The sequence below is a fragment of the Pelophylax lessonae genome, assembly GCF_965119305.1.
Source record: "Pelophylax lessonae genome assembly, chromosome: 2".
In the NCBI taxonomy this organism is placed as follows: domain Eukaryota; kingdom Metazoa; phylum Chordata; class Amphibia; order Anura; family Ranidae; genus Pelophylax; species Pelophylax lessonae.
In genome coordinates this window covers 386434911-386454711 of record NC_138769.1, presented here as the reverse complement: position 1 = coordinate 386454711, position 19801 = coordinate 386434911, and the positions used below count along the sequence as shown (strand labels likewise).

At 36.6% G+C, this 19801-nt stretch overlaps 1 protein-coding gene across 2 annotated transcripts in view; it reads right to left on the bottom strand.

Moving 5' to 3' along the window:
• Positions 1 to 19801, bottom strand: part of LOC309547738 (ras GTPase-activating protein 4-like) — a 227785-nt gene that overhangs the window by 24112 nt on the left and 183872 nt on the right. For both annotated transcript variants that reach the window (XM_082247716.1, XM_082247715.1), the window contains exons 13-16: positions 16225 to 16417; positions 12378 to 12515; positions 8879 to 9023; positions 8168 to 8337 (exon numbers count right to left, since the gene is read on the bottom strand). In XM_082247716.1, the coding sequence (XP_082103842.1) occupies positions 8168 to 8337; positions 8879 to 9023; positions 12378 to 12515; positions 16225 to 16417 (646 nt within the window). The remainder of the gene's footprint in view (positions 1 to 8167; positions 8338 to 8878; positions 9024 to 12377; positions 12516 to 16224; positions 16418 to 19801) is intronic.

Here is a 19801-nt window from a genome sequence, read left to right as displayed (position 1 = left end):
AGGAGGGGGTGTTTTTTTTTTTTTTTTTTATATATGTGTAGGTATGCGTGTATGTATGTGTATGTATATATGTGTGTGTGTGTGTGTGTGTATGTATGTATATGTGTGTGTGTATATGTGTATATATATATATATGTATGTGTATGTATGTATATATATATGTATGTGTGTGTATGTATGTATGTATATGTGTGCGTATGTGTGTGTGTGTATGTATATATATATGGGTGTGTATGTATATGTGTGTGTATATGTGTATATAGTTTTTGGTTCTTTGATGAAGTTCTTTTTTTTTTTTATTTATTTTTTTTTTCTCCTGTGGAATTCATATAGTCCCTAAGGGAGAGAGAAAAGGGAAGGAAAATGGAGAGGAGAAGGATAATTTGTAAATATTCATAAGTGGGTCGTCTTCCCCCCCCCCCCCTGTATCGGCTGCCTACCTCCGAGGGGGAGGAGAGGGTGACTGAGGAAGGGAAGAGAGACGACCAGGAAAGCAAACACATCATAAATAAAATATGGGATAGGTAAGGGGACATCTTTAGTGGATATAGGGGGAAGAAAGGAAGGGGAAAAATATGAGGGGAAAAAATGATCAAAACGGGTCAATAGAGAGAGGGAAGGGATCCTCACCCCGGGAAGATCCTGGGCTTCACCTCAAATAGGATAATGCTCATTAAATTAGGGAGGGAATTGAGCGTAATATACATAAGTATAACTTAGATAGGAGGAAGATTCTCCTTAAAAAGATTTTTAGTAGAAGGGAGGGGTAGGTAAGAGGCGGGGTTTTTTTTTTTTTTTTTGGGGGGGGGGGGTTTTTTTGGGTGTTTTTTTTTTTTTTTTTGTTCTTTTTCTTAGGAGTCTTTTTCTCAAACCCAATGGCAACCATAAAGATGGTATCATTTAATGTTAGGGGACTTAATACCCCCGAAAAAAGACACATGCTCCTAAACAAACTTAGACGATTACAGGCGGATATAGCGCTTATACAGGAAACACATTTTAGGGAGGATGGAGTGCCATCCTTAAGAAATAGAAGTTATCCTATTGGTTATCATTCAAGTAATAAAATTTCTAAGTCTAGGGGGGCCTCTATCCTCATCTCAAATAAACTTTCCTGGGAACATGAGGAGACTCATTTAGACTCGGAGGGGAGATATGTTTTCATAAAAGGACTCTTAGAGGGAGTTAAAGTCACCATTGGCTCGATCTACACACCTAATGTAAATCAGGATATTTTTCTTTTTAGAACTCTTAGGGTCTTGTCTGAATTTGGAGAAGGGCAAATATTATTAGGGGGAGATTTAAATATCCCGATAAATCCAAGTATTGACACCTCCTCCGGAATATCATCGGTGTCCCCTAAAATGAGAAAAAAAGTAACTCAGATACTACACAAACATCAATTGATGGATGTAGGGCGTTTACAACACCAGGGAGAAAAAGACTATACATATTATTCAACAATACATAAAAAATACTCCAGAATAGATCAATTTTTAGTTCCCCATAGACAGCTGCAATCAGTGATAAAAACGGAGGTGGGTAGCATTACATGGTCGGATCATGCTCCGATAGTGATGTGCTACTCACTTTCAGAAAGAGAGAAATATGCAAATAGATTTTGGAGATTGAATGAAAGTTTGCTCCAGATCCCAGAGGTGAAGGAGGACGTTCAGAAAGAAATCCAATGGTATTTCCAAACAAATGACATACCCGAATGCGACGTAGGAATTTTATGGGAGGCGCATAAAACAGTGATTAGAGGGGTATTGATAAAACACGGATCTCGGTTGAAAAAAGAACGGAAGATACAACTAGATGCATTGTTGAGTGAGTTACAGGAAATAGAAATAGTTCATAAACGAAAAATATCTGTAGAACTGGAAAGAAGAATGAATGAAATACGTAAACAAATAACAGAATTAATGCAATACAAAGCCAAGGCAGACCTTCAGAGAAGTCGAAGAGCAGAATATGAGTCTGGGAATAAATGCGGAAGAATGTTAGCCAGAGCAGTTAAAGAACAGGAGTTAAAAAGACACATCCCTCATATTAACTCTCCTAAGGGAAAAAAGTATCATTGCCTAAACAAATAGCGAAATCCTTCGGAGACTTTTATTCTGCATTATATAATTTGAAAAAAGAAAAAGTAGAAAAAACAAGCATTGATGCTTATATTAAAGATTCTGGAATGCCAACACTGCCCTTGGAGATTAGGAGGGAGCTGGATTTACCGATAACCTTACTAGAGGTCCAACAAGTTATTGAGGGAACGAAGTCAGGGAAAGCTCCAGGCCCAGATGGTCTAACAATACAGTATTACAAAGTGTTTTTCCCGATTTTGGGACCATATTTGACAAAATTATTCAATGAAATAGGTCATAACTCAAATTTTTGTAGAGATTCGTTGGGGGCACAAGTGACAGTGATACCCAAAGAAGGGAAAGATCTAACTCTTTGCGGTAGTTATAGACCAATATCGCTGTTGAATGTGGACCTAAAGGTCTTCGCAAAGATTATTGCAAATAGACTAATACAACATATAAATTCTTTGATACACTTAGATCAAGCAGGCTTTGTCCCTCAAAGAGAAACGAAGGATAATACAATAAAAGTATTAAATCTAGTACATATAGCGGAAAATACTCATCTCCCGTGTGTTTTTTTAGGAACAGATGCAGAAAAAGCATTCGACCGCATTGATTGGGAATATATGTTTTCTACACTGAAGTTTATAGGAGTAGACAAGACCATGTTTCAGTGGATCCAAGCCATTTATTCTGCACCATGGGCTCAAGCAAAAGTTAACGGTATTCTATCAGATTCTTTCCCTATCAGAAATGGGACAAGACAAGGTTGTCCTCTTTCCCCTTTATTATTTGTCTTATCTTTAGAGCCATTTCTTTGTCGAGTGAGACAAAACATGGATATATCAGGAGTAGTGCGGGGAAACAGGCAATATAAAGTTACTGCATATGCAGATGACTTAATGTTTTCGCTCACTAGACCAGAGATATCATTGCCAAATCTATTAAAAGAATTTGAAATATATGGAAGGTTATCCAACATGAAGATAAATCTTGATAAATCAGAAGCTATGGGAGTGGGAACTTTTCCTTCTTACTTCCAGAGACTGAAACAGAACTTTGGGTTTAGATGGACGGAGAGAGCGATAAAATACTTAGGAACATTCATACCCCCCAAGGTAAAGAAAGTATATGAATATAATTTCATCCCCCTTTTGAATAGAACAAAATTGTTGTTGGAAAAATGGAACACAGGAATACACTCCTGGTTTGGTAGATCAAATCTGATAAAAATGTCTATTCTTCCAAAATTTTTATACCTCTTTCAAACTTTACCCATCAAAATTTCAGCTCAATATTTTAAGCAAGTCCAATCAGTATTTATAAATTTTACTTGGGCAAAAAAGAAACCAAGATTGTCAGTCAAATATCTAACTCTTCCAAAAAAATATGGAGGGGTGTCCTTACCGGACATACGTAGATATTATCAAGCCTCCCATTTATGTCGTCAAATTGATTGGTGTAGACACCATGAATCTAAATTGTGGATAGGATTGGAACAATCTCAAACACCAGTCTCCCTGAATAGGGCTGCCTGGTGCTATGACTATCTACCGGGGACCTTGAAAAGCCACCCGTTGATAGGTAATACATTAAAGATAGTCTCACAAGTATATATAAAGGGGAGGGAAAAAAATCTAGAATCTCCTTTATTTCCCATTTTGGGAAATCCAATGTTCCCTATGGGAATGGAAAAAGGCCCATTTGGAGAATTAAAAGAAAAAGGTTGTTTCCAAGCCTCACATTTTCTGAAGGGAAAGAACTGGCCGACACTTGAGATACTGATGAATAAATAAGATACCTTTGGACTTCCGTTTTGGAGTGCCTTACAGGTACATCATTACCTTAATACACTACCACAACCTCAGAGATTTGGAAGGCAGGAAACAATCTTTGAAAGATATTGTTCAGAAACAGGAACCTTAAGTCATACTTTATCTAAAATGTATAATTTGCTAGTGACACCTAAAGACCAGGCTAAATTATCCTATCTAAGTAAATGGGAAGAAGAAATGAATTGTACCTTTTCCTCCGAACAGCAACAAAAAATAATAGATCGGGCTTTTCAGTCCTCCATATGCACCAAAATACAAGAAACAAATTATAAAATCTTAACAAGGTGGTATTACACCCCTCAGAGACTGAATAGTATCTATTCTAATACATCAGATCGGTGTTGGCGCTGTCAAGAGGAAATAGGTACAATGATGCACATATTTTGGACTTGTTCTAAAATAGGAGGATTCTGGGAGGAAATTAGAAGAATAATGCAGAAATTTACGCAGGTAGAGATCCAAATGGATCCTGCCTTCTTTTTATTACAGGTATCAACAATGTCAACAAAAAAATACAAAAGATCAATAATAAGTCACTTAGCAAATGCAGCTAGAGTATGTATCCCTTTGGGGTGGAAAAAAAATACTCCACTCTCTATAAGGGATTGGATAGAGAAAGTAGAGGAAATAAATAAAATGGAAGATCTGACCCTAACAGCAAACTATAATAGAGAGAGATATAGACAGACATGGGAGGGATGGAATGTATTCATCCTCTCTGAAGAAGGGAAGACTCTCAGAGTAAAGTAATAAGGAAGTTCGAGAAGTTTGCCATTGGAATTGAGAAGAAGGGGGGGAGGGATCGGGGTTTTTTTTTTTTTTTTTTTTTTTGGGGAGTGGTGGTATAGTTGTTTATTGTTTATGGGGGAAGAAAGGGTAGGGAGGGGTAAAAGAAAGAGAAATGGAAAGGTAGGTTGAGGTAAGAGGCTATATTGTATAAAAAATGACATTTCATGGGAAAAGAGAGAAAACAGGCCACCATAAGTTAGGATGGGGATAAAGATAAATATTTCTACTCCTAAATGTGCATTTTCTTGTTGTATATTACTTTAGTTGGCTGTTATCTTATGAAATGTAAAATGTAAAATCCTTTTTGTTTTGTAATAAAATTAAAAAATTAAAATTTGAAAAAAAAGAATCAGTGCAGACTGATAGTGGAGATAACATTTATTGTAAAAATGTTGAAGGTCAATTGGCTACTAATACTTCAACAATAATGGCCAGAACGCTATTGAAATTGAATTATTTTCTTTTTGCACATATAGTACCTGTTTTTTTTGTATGAGCTAATGAAAGTACATTTTTGAAATACTTATTTTCAGAGCCCTTTGTATCAAACTTCTGACTCTTGTTTTATTTGTTTATAGAACAATCCAAAAGGAAAAGGTAAACCTAAAGTACAGATTGGGTGACTTATTTACATGACATATTTTAGCTTAAGAGCTTTAGTATTTTCTAGTACAGGTTTGTCACTTTTTGAGTTGATGACAGGACAAAGAATGTCTATTCCAGGAACTCAAGTTATGGTTAAGAATTATAGATCTGAAGGTACTTGGGATGCCAACTGGCAAGGTTTATTTTGTTATTCTTAAGTTAATTGGGACTATAGTTAATTTTTTTTGTTCAAAGAATGGGTAAACAATGCAGAAAGGTCTATGAGTCTAGAATGGTCCATATTGATCAATGAACATTACTTAAGAAAAACATATCAATTTTTATAAGAATTTGATACTTGTTTTCACTTTCTTTCCTAGAGATGTCTTTAATTTCTAAGTTTAAAAAAAATATTTTATTTTTTTCTGGACTTTTGAATTCTACTATGACCACGAGACAAGCACAACTAAATCTCCATTTGTCACTATTTCCTTGTTTTTGCTTTCATCATTACTTTCTAATTGGGTTTTCAAGGACTATCATTTTTGGATGGACTTTAACGTTTTCCTCATATGGACTTGTTTCATGTTTCATAAGAGACATTCTGATCGATTGATCATTATGAGAGGGGTAGTTGGGATGCGATTCTCATACATGCATTGTTTTATGAATTGTCTGATATAGGAGAATAAGAGTGTTTAGAGCTTGAAAATATTTTACACATTGTGATGCTTATTCAAATAAAATGGATTATACAGTTATGGGAATATTATATGTAAAATCTGCTGTATTAATCTTGATGGCAGTGACAAGATAGAAGGAAACATAAGTGACTCCATGTTGACATTGAAATGTGATACTTTCTCCTACAAAAGCTTTGTTAGTCTTTAGATTCTTGGAAGATTGATATCACAGCAACAGCTAATAATAATGATACTAGTTTAGTTTACAATATAGTTATTACATCTAGGCTTCTTAATTATTTTACAGAAACACATATCATGATAAACTTGTAAAAATAGAATTTATTTTATTTTACTAATTTTGCTAGAACACACACAACTTGGGAAAGTTAGATGGATGAGTTGCTATAACAAGGATGTACAAGGATGTATTGATAATAGCATTATTATCAATTAGAGGATAGATGTATCTTATTTTAAAAAGAATAGATTAAGGAATTTTACATGACTTATGGATATATACTTCTATTGAAACAGATTCTAATTATATCTAGATGAAAAAATATATAGGTAATGTACATACAGGCTTGTGTGGAGTAGAAGGATCTGATTTAATGTGCTCAAACAGAGTTACAGTTGAACTAAATAATACAGAATGTTGAAAAAAGAGCATAGAAAATAGTTGCTTGTTTGCATAGATAGATATATAAATATATAAAAATGAATATGGCAATTGAATAATGGAGAGTTATGATTACTTATCATACTTATAATTGTTTGGTGTGAAAGATAATGTATAAAGGCTTATATTGTATGAATCATTTAGTTATGGAAAGTTCCTGGGATAGAAGAGATTTTATTTATTAATTAATCATTTATGTTACAGGGTAATATAATTTAACATATCAAAGATATTATTTACTTCTTCCTTACATTGAAATAGGAAAATAGTTACATGATATGGTCAAAGATGAGTTTTACAAAAAGTTAAATAAATGTATGAGATTGAAGGAAGAAAATCTTTGATGATATTACATCATTTGGATGGAAAACTAACTAAAATTAATAAATAATATAATGATTTATAGCTTCTTGATGGAATGAAATAGTTACATTTTCCACAGGAAAATCTCCGTGTTTTGGAGAAGTGCTTATGTACATTATCTGACAAATCCCATTTTTTTAATTGTTTATTATATTGTTTGTTATAATTTGTTTGTATTGTAAAAAAAAAAAAAAAAGATGATCAGAGACATTTCTTATTTAAGATCAATGCACTTTTAATTAGTTGATTATAGTGCATTGGGGGTAATTGTTAGAGATTTTGATTTTAATATTATTTTAAATGATACAAGTCTCTGAAATACATATGAATGTTATAATGTATTATGTTAGTTTTTGAAGGTTACTTCGATATGTCTTTCAAGGACAGAGAAGCCATTTTGCTATGTATGTATTTGTATTCTGAGTTTCTATATCAGTATGTTGGGTGGGCTTATGTGTCTTACTATAGATTCAAACCATATATGCAAGAGTGGGTGTTACTTTTATATTTAGAATTACTACCTTCTTGGGACACACTTTTTGCTGACATCGTGTTTACATAAAGTAATAGAGTATAAAAGACAATTATATTTATAGATTAAGCAGAGACTAGAAAAGAACATCTTACACTCTAAAGACACGTAACACTTCTCTCTCTCCTTCTGTCCATTTTTTTTTTGTTTTATCCTATTTCGTATGTTTTGCTTTACTTTAAGAAAATAAACAACTTTCCTAATGTATCGTGACAGCTGAGTAGTCTATTTCCAACAGACTCACAAAAAAGAAGGTGGTGTTCCTAGAGCCAATAATTACACAAGAAAAAGGGAGTTTGATGGGAACTCAGAGGGGTGCCCAGTAAATAGGCTAGAAATGAAACTGGTATAGTTTATACAACCCTCATGTCTAATATTTTATGTAAGCAGTGTTGTGGTTTCTGTAAAAATGTAATTCATGGAGATCACAAAATTATTTTGCACTGCTCCAGTAAAAACTGGATTTAGTGCAAAAAAATGGTAAGTTTCACATCAGCGACCTTTGATTGGACTGTGCTTTCCCATAAAAATGCACTAATTAAGTTTACAAAAAGTTTGTTCATTACAAGGATTAAAGAATATGCAAATAAAAGATATTTTATATTTTTTACCTTTGAAAACTGAGTCTTGGCAAAATTTAAGGCATCAGCAGTTAGTGAGAGGAAAAGCTTTTTGAAAGATGAAGTCAGTAGGTATCCTTTGCATTTAGTTTTGTAGACCATTAACTGACCTTCTTTGACAGTAAAGCTCTGAAGATTTAGTGACTTCTGTAGATCTAGCTCTGCAAGATAAAAGCCAATATAATAAATATAATCTAATTAACAAAGCTTATGTTTATATGGGGAATATCAACTTTTTAAAGTTTAGCATATTTAGTAATCTGCCCTGAGCAATTTCGGTGCTCATTTTCAGCAAATTCTGAGAATGGTGGAGATAACCAAACAAATTTTGCTCTGCAGATAACGTCACCTAATTAGAACATTTCATCAATAACACGTATCACTTTAAACCGGATATTATCTATTAATATAACTTTGACTTTACATAGACTTTTAGGGGTTGATTTACTAAAACCAGAGAGTGCAAAATTGGGTGCAGCTGTGCATGGTAGCCAATCAGTTTCTAACTTCAGCTTGTTCAATTAAGCTTTGCCAAAAAAAATAAACCTATAATCTGATTGGTTTCTATGCAGAGCTGCACCAGATTTAGCATTCTCCGGTTTTAGTAAATCAACCCCTTACTGTCTTAATTTTGTTGTGTTTTCTCACTTTCTTAGTATTTATTTATTTTTTTATAAAATTGTTGTTATAGATCACTATTACCTTCCTTCTCTTCAATATCTATAAGTTTGATAATGAATTCCTTCAGTTGTGAAACTCCTTGCTGAATGCTTGGCTGTAGTGGAGCCATCCATGATTCTTTGGCTCTACTTGCTGGAGCATCCATGTTACCAACATTCTGTATTGCCTAAAATAAAATATTAATTTTTAAATTGTAATAAATGAAAATATATTTTTATAGCTGCATTTTCCTAATTTGTTATAGTTACTGATTATTTGGTAATGTTTGTAGAAATGCAAGTAGATATATTTATTGTTTTAATATTCCTAATGCTAGCATTTACTTTTATGTTTACCTAAATACTGCAAAACGAAGACTCTGTAAAGGGTATGGGTGGAGAAGAAAGATACTGCCCTGTGTGGTGTGTCCCAAACCCAAGTACCGAAATAATGATCTGGCACCTGTTATTCTTTATGCTCATGCATTCTGTATGCATGTACACTTCACAGGCAACCACATCTGGAGGCCAGACTGTAGGGGAGGACAGGGAAATGGTGAAGTACGGCAACTAAGGTCTTTATATTTGACAAGCTTGATCAGGAGGGCTAGGTTAAGCCCCAATTAATTTTAGAGGTGCCGTTATAAATTAAGTCCTGTCATCTGTAGTAATCTAGATCCCCACAAACTTACCAATGTACTGCACATACAATATACAGTATATGGCAACAGTGCAAAGGTTAGATGTTAAAAAAAGTTGGTGTCACTTACAATGGTGTTCCTATGTGCTGAATAACCTAATAATAAATATGCCACACTCTTCCTGAAACTAATCTACTAGTACCTTCAAGGCAACAAGCTCACATTATGGAGGCACAGAGGTAAAGTCTTAGTCATGGACAGGGGTACCAAAGGTAAAGGAAAAAGGGAGGATGATCGTTATATGAGGTATCTCAGTCCATCATGTGTCCTCCAAATTTGACTAGCATGCTCACAAATCATTGCAGGAACCCCAAGTTTTCCATCTAGTCACACCTGTAAACAGCAAAAACACTCTAAAATTCCACCACTACCACCAGAAGTCAAAGTAATCAGGCCAAAAAGTACCATACAAACAAGAGTGAAAACCTTTTTGGTGGAGGAAGAAGGAGGAGAGAGCTCTCATGGGAAGATATAACCAGCTCTGGTCCAATTTTACAGCCCTTAATAGTGCTGGCCACTATCAGAGGGACTGTGCCCAGACTATAGAAATATATTTTTTACACACATTCTTAACTTTCAGTAAAAGATATTTAAAACAAGTCATTAATGACCTAACTAAATATAGACACTATATATATATATATATATAGTCAAGTAATTTATGCTCAAAGATCACAGCAGAGAGTTGGGTTTCAGTCCAGCATGTGCTGTTTGGTTATGTTAGAAGACTGCCAAGTCACTGCTACCAGAAAAAATAGGGGAAAAGGAGCTGTAATTTCTGTGCCTGTGCCATAAATTTTGAATATAAATTTCCCCATGGTGTAGATGAATTTCTCTACAACTACAGAGGATAGTAGGGGATTATTAGAATAAATAATTTAATGCACTTGGTCTGACATACAGTACCTTGAAAAAGTATTCACACCCCTTGAAATGTTCCACATTTTGTCATGTTACAACAAAAAACGGAATTGTATTTTATTGGGATTTTATGTGATAGACCAACACAAAGTGGCAAATAATTGTGAATTGGAAGAAAAATGATAAATCATTTTCAAAATTTTTTACAAATAAATATGTGAAAAGTGCGGCGTGCATTTATATTCAGCCCCCCTGAGTCAATACTTTGTAGAACCACCATTCGCTGCAATTACAGCTGCAAGTCTTTTTAGGTATGTCTCTACCACATCTAGAGAGTGACATTTTTGCCCATTTTTCTTTGCAAAATAGCTCAAGCTCTGTCAGATTGGATGGAGAGCATCTGTGAACAGCAATTTTCAAGTCTTGCCACATATTCTCGATTGGGTTTTAGTCTGGACTTTGACTGGGCCATTCTAACACATGAATATGCTTTGATCTAAACCATTCCATTGTAGCTCTGGCTATATTTTTAGGGTAGCTATCCTGCTGGAAAGTGAATCTCTGCCCCAGTCTCAAGTCTTTTGCAGACTCTAACAGGTTTTCTTCTAAGATTGCCCTGTATTTTGCTCCATCAATCTTCCCATCAACTCTGACTAGCTTCCCTGTCTCTGCTGAGGAACAGCATCCCCACAACATGATGCTGCCACCACAATGTTTCCAGGTGGATATGGTGTGTTCGGGGTGATATGCAGTGATAGTTTTCCACCACACATAGCATCTTGCTTTTAGGCCAAATAGTTAAATTTTGGTCTCATCTGACCAGGACACCAACTTCCACGTTTGCTGTGTTCCCCCACGTGGCTTCTCACAAACTGCAACTGGGACTTCCTATGGCTTTTTTCAACAATGGATTTTTTCTTGCCACTCTTCCATGAAGGTCAGATTTGTGGAGTGCACGACTAATAGTTGTCCTGAGGACAGATTCTCCCACTTGAGCTGTGGATCTCTGCAGCTCTTCCAGAGTTACCATGGGCCTCTTGGCTGCTTCTCTGATTAATGCTCTCCTTGCTCAGCCTGTCAGATTAGGTCGACAGCCATGTCTTGGTAGGTTTGAAGATGTGCCATACCCTTTCCATGTTCGGATGATGAATTGAACAGTGCTTCATGAGATGTTCGAAGCTTGGGATATTTTTTATAACCTATCCCTGCTTTAAACATCTCCACAATGTTATCCCTGACCTGTCTGGTGTGTTCCTTGGCCTTCACAATGCTGTTTTATCACTAAGGTTCTCTAACAAACCTCGGAGGGCTTCACAGAACAGCTTTATTTATACTGAGATTAAATTACACACAGATAGACTCTATTTACTAATTAGGTGACTTCTGAAGGCAATTGGTTCCACTAGATTTATGTTAGGGGTGTCAGAGTAATGGGGGCTGAATACAAATGCACACCACACTTTTCAGATATTTATCTGTAATAAAATGTGAAAACCATTTATCATTTTCCTTCCACTTCACAATTATGTGCCACTTTGTGTTAGTCTATCACATAAAATCCCAATAAAATACATTTACGTTTTTTGATTGTAACATGACAAAATGTGGAAAATTTCAAGGGGTAAGAATATTTTTTCAAAGGCACTGTAGGTGACTTTAACACTGACTTATTTTTGACTATATACCAAAATCTTTATTGAACATATCTTTTTCTTCCTCATTGTGCATATAAAACCAAGAAGCAGACAGCAATAAGTTGACATTTTATATTGATTAATTCCTACATTCTTTCTTTGAATAGGATCTTTCAAAAATACACTACAACCTTTATTTATTATTAGAACAAGGCTAAATACAGCACCAGACACATTTGCTAACAGATTTCATGTGTTGCTTATTATAGTTAGACTTGTATGGCACTGCAATATAAAGTAATCTTTGTGCATTCTCTGTATTACATTTGATATAAACAGATGTTACCTTAGCTAAGAGCAGCAGTGTCCGACTGGTCTGAGCATCTGCGTGTTTTTCTCTGAGATGGAAAAGCTTAGGAGACATGATAGCAGGAGAAAAAAACCGAAGACACAAGAAACTGGTAACAGCAATAAACTTCACATTCTGGAAAACAAAAAGACCAAAAAAAAAATGACCAACAGAATTAAATCATGACATTTTACTTTGAATAGAAATAATTACAACACATAAACCAGAGGAGTGTCAAGCTAAACATACAATGTATATAATAAACCATGTAAACAGTCAAAAAACACTTCAGCACCAATATTCAGCAACTATAGAATAATCTCCTCAATATCTATCCAGCCAATTACATGGTTTATCTTGTTCCTAGGAGGTTCCAGACATATTAAAAAAAATAATCATAATTTATACTTTTTGGGGCATTTTGGATTTTTGCCCAGCACATTCTATTAGGATTTTGTTAGGTATTTCTGAAATTTGTGTGCGGAAAATAAAGCATGGAATTTGATTGGTTGTTATGGTGCAAAACTCATTTTCATTTGTGTAGTTGAAGAAATAAACTGTTCCCCCTGTACTTGTTGCTATGTGAAAAATTTATTTCTTGAAAATAATTCCCAGGGTTTTTTCTTTGCCTTATAAACAAATGGGTATTGCTATTTGTTGTACTGCCTTCAGGGCAAGGACAAAAATAGTATCCTAAGCGCAGCAACCCATGTCAATTGATCAGGATTCCTTTTTCATTGCTCTGATATCCCTAAAGTGAAATCTGATTGGTTGTTACTGGATACTACATTTTGTATGCCATCATTGGCTTCTCCATTACTTTACTGCAAAGGCCATTTCTAAGTGCAGGTGTTCTACACAATGCTAGAGACTAGCTGATATTTATCACCAACATACAGCCAAAATGAAAAGCTTAACTAGATAAACTGGCACAAAATAAAATAGCACTGGTGAATCAAATGTCTACAGTGCATCCGGAAAGTATTCACAGCGCTTCACTTTTCCACATTTTGTTATGTTACAGCCTTATTCCAATATTGATTAAGTTCATTATTTTCCTCAAAATTTTACAAACAATACCCCATAATGACAAAATGAAAGAAATTTGTTTAAAATCTTTTCAAATTTATTAAAATTAAAAAAATAAAAAATTCCATGTACATAAGTATTCATAGCCTTTGCCTAGTACTTTTTTGAAGCACTTTTGGCCCCAATTACAGCCTCAAGTCTTTTTGAGTATGATGCTTCAAGCTTGGCACACCAATTTTTTGGGCAGTTTCTCCCTTTCTTCTTTGCAGGATCACTCAAGCTCCATCAGGTTGGATGGGGAGCGTCAGTGCAAAGCCATTTTCATATCTTTTCCGAGATGTTCAATTGAGTTCAAGTCTGGGCTCTGACTGGGCCACACAAGGACATTCACAGAGTTGTCCTGTAGCCACTCCTTTGTTACCTTGGTTGTGTGCTTTAGGGTCTTTGTCCTGTTGGAAGATAAACTTTTGCCCCAGTCTGAAGTTCAGAGCGCTCTGGATCAGGTGTTCATCAAGGATGTCTCTTTACTTTGCTGCATTCATCTTTCCCTCAATCCTGACTAGTCTTCCGGTTCCTGCTGCTGAAAAACATCCCCACAGCATGATGATGCCACCACCATGCTTCACTGTAGGAATGGTATTGGCCAGGTGATGAGTGGAGCCTGGTTTTCTCCAGGCATGATGCTTGCCATTCAGGTCAAAGAGTTCAATCTTTGTTTTATCAGACCAGAGAATTTTGTTTCTCATAGTCCGAGAGTCCTTCAGGTGCCTTTTGGCAAACTCCAGGCGGGCTATTATGTGCCTTTTACTGAGGAGTGGCTTCTGTCTGGCCACTCTACCATACAGACCTGATTGGTGGAGTGCTGTAGAGATGGTTGTTCTTCTGGAAGGTTCTCCTCTCTCCAAAGAGAAATGCTGGAGCTCTGTCAGAGTGACCATCTGGCTTTTTTAAATGTCATGGCAAAGGTACATGTGATTTTTTTTCATTTTCATAAATTTGCAAAGATTTCAAACAAACTTATTTCACGTTGTCATTATGGGGTATTGTTTGTACAATTTTGAGGTAAATAATAAATGTAATCCATTTTGGAATAAGGGCTTTAACATAACATAATGTGGAAAAAGTGGAGCGCTGTGAATACTTTCCAGATGCACTGTATGTTTACATTTTTAAATTAACCCTGTGTGCTCAAATTATACTTTCCAAATGGTGGACAACAACAAATCAATATCTCTTTCCAAAATATTGGAAAACAAAGATAGAATATCTATTTTTTACATTTTTCTTGAAACTATATAACTCTTTAGATCGGCCTTTCATAACCTTTTTAAATTGAGCTAATCTGGGGGTCTTAGAGAATATCTGCTAAAAAATATTATGGTGCAGTAGAATGATCAGTAAGTTGTAGATTTATTATTAAAGGAATAATTATTTAACACTCCATTATACAACAGCTTTACTTTTAGCAATCATCATTTAAAATCTAAAATGAATAGAAAAAAAAATGGATTCCTCTATTTATAAGCAAGGTAAGATGGAGGAATTCTGCATACTGAAACATTATATTCTGACAAAGGGGACTCTGCTATCAAAATACATTGATCGGCGGCTGCAACCACTGATCAAGAAAACAATTCCAACATTCCCATTTGACAGAAGTCGATTGTTAGAAGTGACCAAACATGGATCGAAATTCAGCCGGTCCCTGCTGAATTTCGATACATCTATGGTCAAATTAAAAATAATAATGGCAGGACAGTAGAAAGTAGTATTCCTTTACATTGGGAGTAGTGAAAAAATGACACCTGGATAAGGGCATGGAGAAATATCAGACCTTCCTTTGGTGAACTGTCTCTGGATGGGTAGCTTTTTTATTTACACTGTTCTTTTTACTCTCTTAGTTTTTATTGTTTAGTATCTTCTTTTTGAAGAAGAGCTGCATGCACGATTGGCATGGGTTTGTTTCTTGACCTTGAAGTCTGGTGTAGTGGTAGGATTCTTTCGTTTTTTTTTTTCCTACCAGTAATGACATACTGGGTATATTTACTAAAACTGGAGAGTGCAAAATCTGGTGCAGCTTCTAACTTCAGCTTGTTTAATTAAGCTTTTATTAAAAAAAACCTGGAAGCTGATTGCTTTCAATTTAGAGCCGCACCAGATTTTGCACTCTCCAGTTTTAGTAAATCAACCACACTGTATTTATTTATGGGATTTGTCTTTTGGCATAAAACCATCTTTTGTTTTCAGTGCAAAATTTGTTTTGCTCAAATTGTTTTTGTTATTATGTATTTATTTATTTTTTATGTATATTCCCAAGTATTTTATGCTTATTATCTGCAAGAGTTTTCAATAAAGGCAAATTTGAAACATGTATTAGTGCATTAGTGGTCATTGGAGTCTCTCTTTACAATGATTAGCAGTATAAGAGTGCACCCCATTACACTGAAAATCGTAGCAAATTTTTCCCTTTACAATGGTGACCAAGAGGAGAGGTGCACCCTTACACTGGTGGTCAATAGAAGAGATGAGCCTTTGCATTGTTGGTCAGTGGAAGAAATCCTTTTGTTACACTTCTCTCTACTCAAGAGACCCCTAGCAATCTCCTGAAGAAATCCAGTGTTCCACTGGACCTTGCTTAAGAAAGGCTGCTCTTGGTAAATAGCTGGTTAAAAGAGGCATGAAATGTGTTTTAAGATGACAGTTTGATAAATATAAAAACTCATTATTACATTTCCTAATGATGAAGGGGGGCAAGTCTGTTGGGAAAGTATGTGATTCAAACAGATTCATGAACTGATAAACTGTCTTTACAAACCATATGTTTATTCTCTGGAAAACACTCTTCCACCCGCCTGTAGAGTTGCCGGAATGTAGCTCGTATGGTAACTGGACAAGTGTTAACTGACTTGGCTATTGCTATAAGAAGATCAGTCAGGTAAGACTGGAGACACTGAGCACTCTGCAGAATTATTTCACTCTCAGTCTGGATCCGGTGTAACCCCGAGCACCTGGGAAGGGAAACAGGATGAAAATTTTAAATCTGTAATAAGGATTTGAAGTTTCATGTAAGAAAACATTACATTTCTAAGTACATGTTTCCAGGATGCTAGGGGCACAGGGATTTCCTATTTTTAAACTGAACTCCAGGCAGATGGAAGACGATGCATTAATGCAACTATGCTGAATCTGCCAATTTTCCTTTCTAGTCTGACACATTCACTCTCACTGCCAATAGTTCAAAAGATGCTTTGCAGGGTCCTAACATGTAAACTTTCTGTTTAGGTGACCAGCTGCTCTCTGCACACTGGGTGACTGGTCGTCTCAACGTTCCCTGCAGTCAGGAAGCACTGCCATTCATGTTGTTGAAGAACACTGAGCCATGCCTTCCGATTGCTTCTGCCTGTCCATCTCCGCCTCTCCTTGCACAGCTCCACCTATCCCTGTAGAGCACTTGTCTCTTTATGCACAGCTCCTCCACCTATTACCTTGTTACATCCCTTGTGATCTCCTGAATGCTAATTTCTATCAGGCAGGAGGAGGTGGAGTCCAGTAGGGATTTTTGCATGGACCAAAGCCATAAATATAGAGGACAACAAGGTGGTAAATGTGACTTGACTGGAACGTGATGTCTACATCAAATGCAACAACATCACACTGATTAATCCAAAGATTCCTACAGAAAACATGACCATTGTCACTGTCAAGCTATAAAGTACTACTACACCAAGTTTTTTACAGACACCCACCTCTGTGATCCATAATCCTACACTAATACTACCTTGGATGTTTAAATGGACATATTCTTTGCGTTGCAAATAGGAAAATTCTCTGTACAAAGCTCTTTATTACACAAAAAGCCGAATGCTGGTCTGGACCCAGCTGCAGGAAAGAGAGGATTTGTCCCACAAAGTCCTGGTGTGACACAGCAAGACTCGCACCAAATGAAGTATGCCATCTATGTCTGGTGATAGACCTTGCAAGAAGTAGAATTTTAGCATCCAGAGTTATAAATCCAGATGTGCCCTTTTCATTCAGATCATGGGCTTCAACCAGCATGCCGTTAAAGCCACTGACTTTAAAGCAGGACAGCAAATTAGCCCTTTAAATAGAATATCTTGATGATGCAGCAGAGCCCACGGAGTATCTGCCAGGAGTTTTACAAGGTTGGCATACCACATCTGCCTGGGCCTGGACAATGAGCAATGAAGATCACTAAAATGCTCTCAGTCTCGATCCTGCACAGCAAACAAGGAAGAGGTTTTAGAGGATGAAAGGCATAAATCAGGATGTCCTTTGAGCCGCCAGAGCATCCACGTTCCACTAGACTATCTCCGCCCCTACACACAAACTCGTCCCATTTGATGTTGAACCTGAAGGCAAGAAGATCCAGATTCAATGTCCCCCATCTGTGACAAAGGTCCTTGAACACCTCATGGTGTAGGCTATATATCTGCCTATTGTCTATGCATGGAATGTACAGGGTGGAAAAGGTGGGAATATGAAGTTCTGCCTATGACAAGATCCAATCAATCTCTCATGTCATGGTGAGATTACTGGTTTCTTGCCAATGGTTGATGTACACCACTTCCATTAGAAGGATCCAATGCTGCAGAGACAGCCAAATCGCCCCAAGTTCCAGGATGTTGATGAGACTCCTCTAAAGACCAAATCCCCTGCATCAACAGGGTGTCCAGGAGTCCTCCTCAGTTTGACAGACTAGCATCTGTCGAGAGGATATTCCAGAAACATACAGGCAGGACAGACTTTCTCCATTCCAGGGCTAGATTCCTGAGCCACCAGGCCAAGGACAGCCTGGTCCTTGGTGCCAAAAATATTAATTTGTCCAGGGACTTTTTAAAAGACAAAATGTTGCATTGTGGAGATCTGGAGTAAAACTGCACAAGACTTTAGTAATGAAAACGGTATTATTAGTAGTAAACAGCATGGATTCATGAAAAATCGATCTTGCCAAACCAATCTATTAACCTTCTATGATGAAGTGAGCTGCCACCTAGAGAAAGGTAAGCCTGTGGATGTGGTGTACCTGGATTTCGCAAAGGCCTTTGACACCGTTCCCCACAAACGCTTACTGTTCAAAAGATATATCTTTTGAAAAAGGCACGTATGCCGAAACATGTTAAGAGGACTCAGTCAGCACAGCTGTTTTATATACTCTACACGCTTTTCTGTCATGGAAGTTTGTAAGTGTATCAGCCGTTTTTAGAAATAAATTGTTTTAGCAATATTACGCTATATGTCCCCCATTTTTCTTTTTTGATACACCCCCCATTGTGGAAGTGGATTTCGTGATTGCTCTCATCTATTGGGGATCTACACGCTGTCCAACGTGGTCGGTGAATCTTGTGGGGACACTCCATCACTTCTTTCAAGCTTGATTTGATTCCTATGCTATATGGCATTTGGAGTCCTATTCATTCGGTGAGCGCAATCTTTTTTATACCTTCACTGGTGTAGGGATTAGCTGCACTATGAGTTTTTCACATTTATTTTTAGCAATATTATGCTATATGCTCCTCCTTTTGTCTTTTTGATGTACCATCTCTTGGGGAAGTGGAGTCTCCGTCTGATCCTCGTCATCAGTGATTGGCACGTTGCTCACCGCGGACGGTGAATCCTGTGGAGACACTACAATATTTCCTTCAAGCCTGTTTGACCTCTTTGCCATAAGGTATTTGGGGTCCTTTCCATTTGGTGAGAGCAATCTTATTTATACCGTTATTGGTGGAGGGATTTGCTGCACAACTTGGTCACATCATTTGCCACCATCTTTCATGATTGTATTTTTCTTATCATTATTCTATGCACCTTATTGCTGGTTCAATTGGACTTTTTATGTTGTCGGACATTTCCTCAGTTTTTAGCGCTACACATTTTTCTTTTTTTGTATTTTTCATCACTTTTTTGTCTAGTGATTGGTGTTAGCTGCTCATTCTCACATTTTAAGATAGCGCAATATAATTTTTGGATTACACCGTGGGCAACTACATGGCAGATGAGGTTTAATGTAAAATGTAAAGTAATGCACCTGGGTGCCAGAAACCAGAAAGCAAGCTACTCATTAGGGGGGGAACCTCTGGGTGAGTCTAGGATGGAAAAGGGGGGTACTGGTAGACAACAAGCTTGGCAGTGGCATGCAATGCCAAGCCGCTGCAAGCAAAGCCAACAGAATACTGGGATGTATAAAAAAGGGGATTCACTCCAGAAATAAAGAGATTATTCTTCCACTCTACAAGACTCTGGTCCGGCCACATCTGGAGTATGCTGTCCAGTTCTGGGCACCGGTCCTCAGGAAGGATGTGCTGGAACTGGAGAAAGTCCAGAGAAGGGCAACAAAAATAATTAGGGGAATGGAGGACATCAGCTATGAGGAA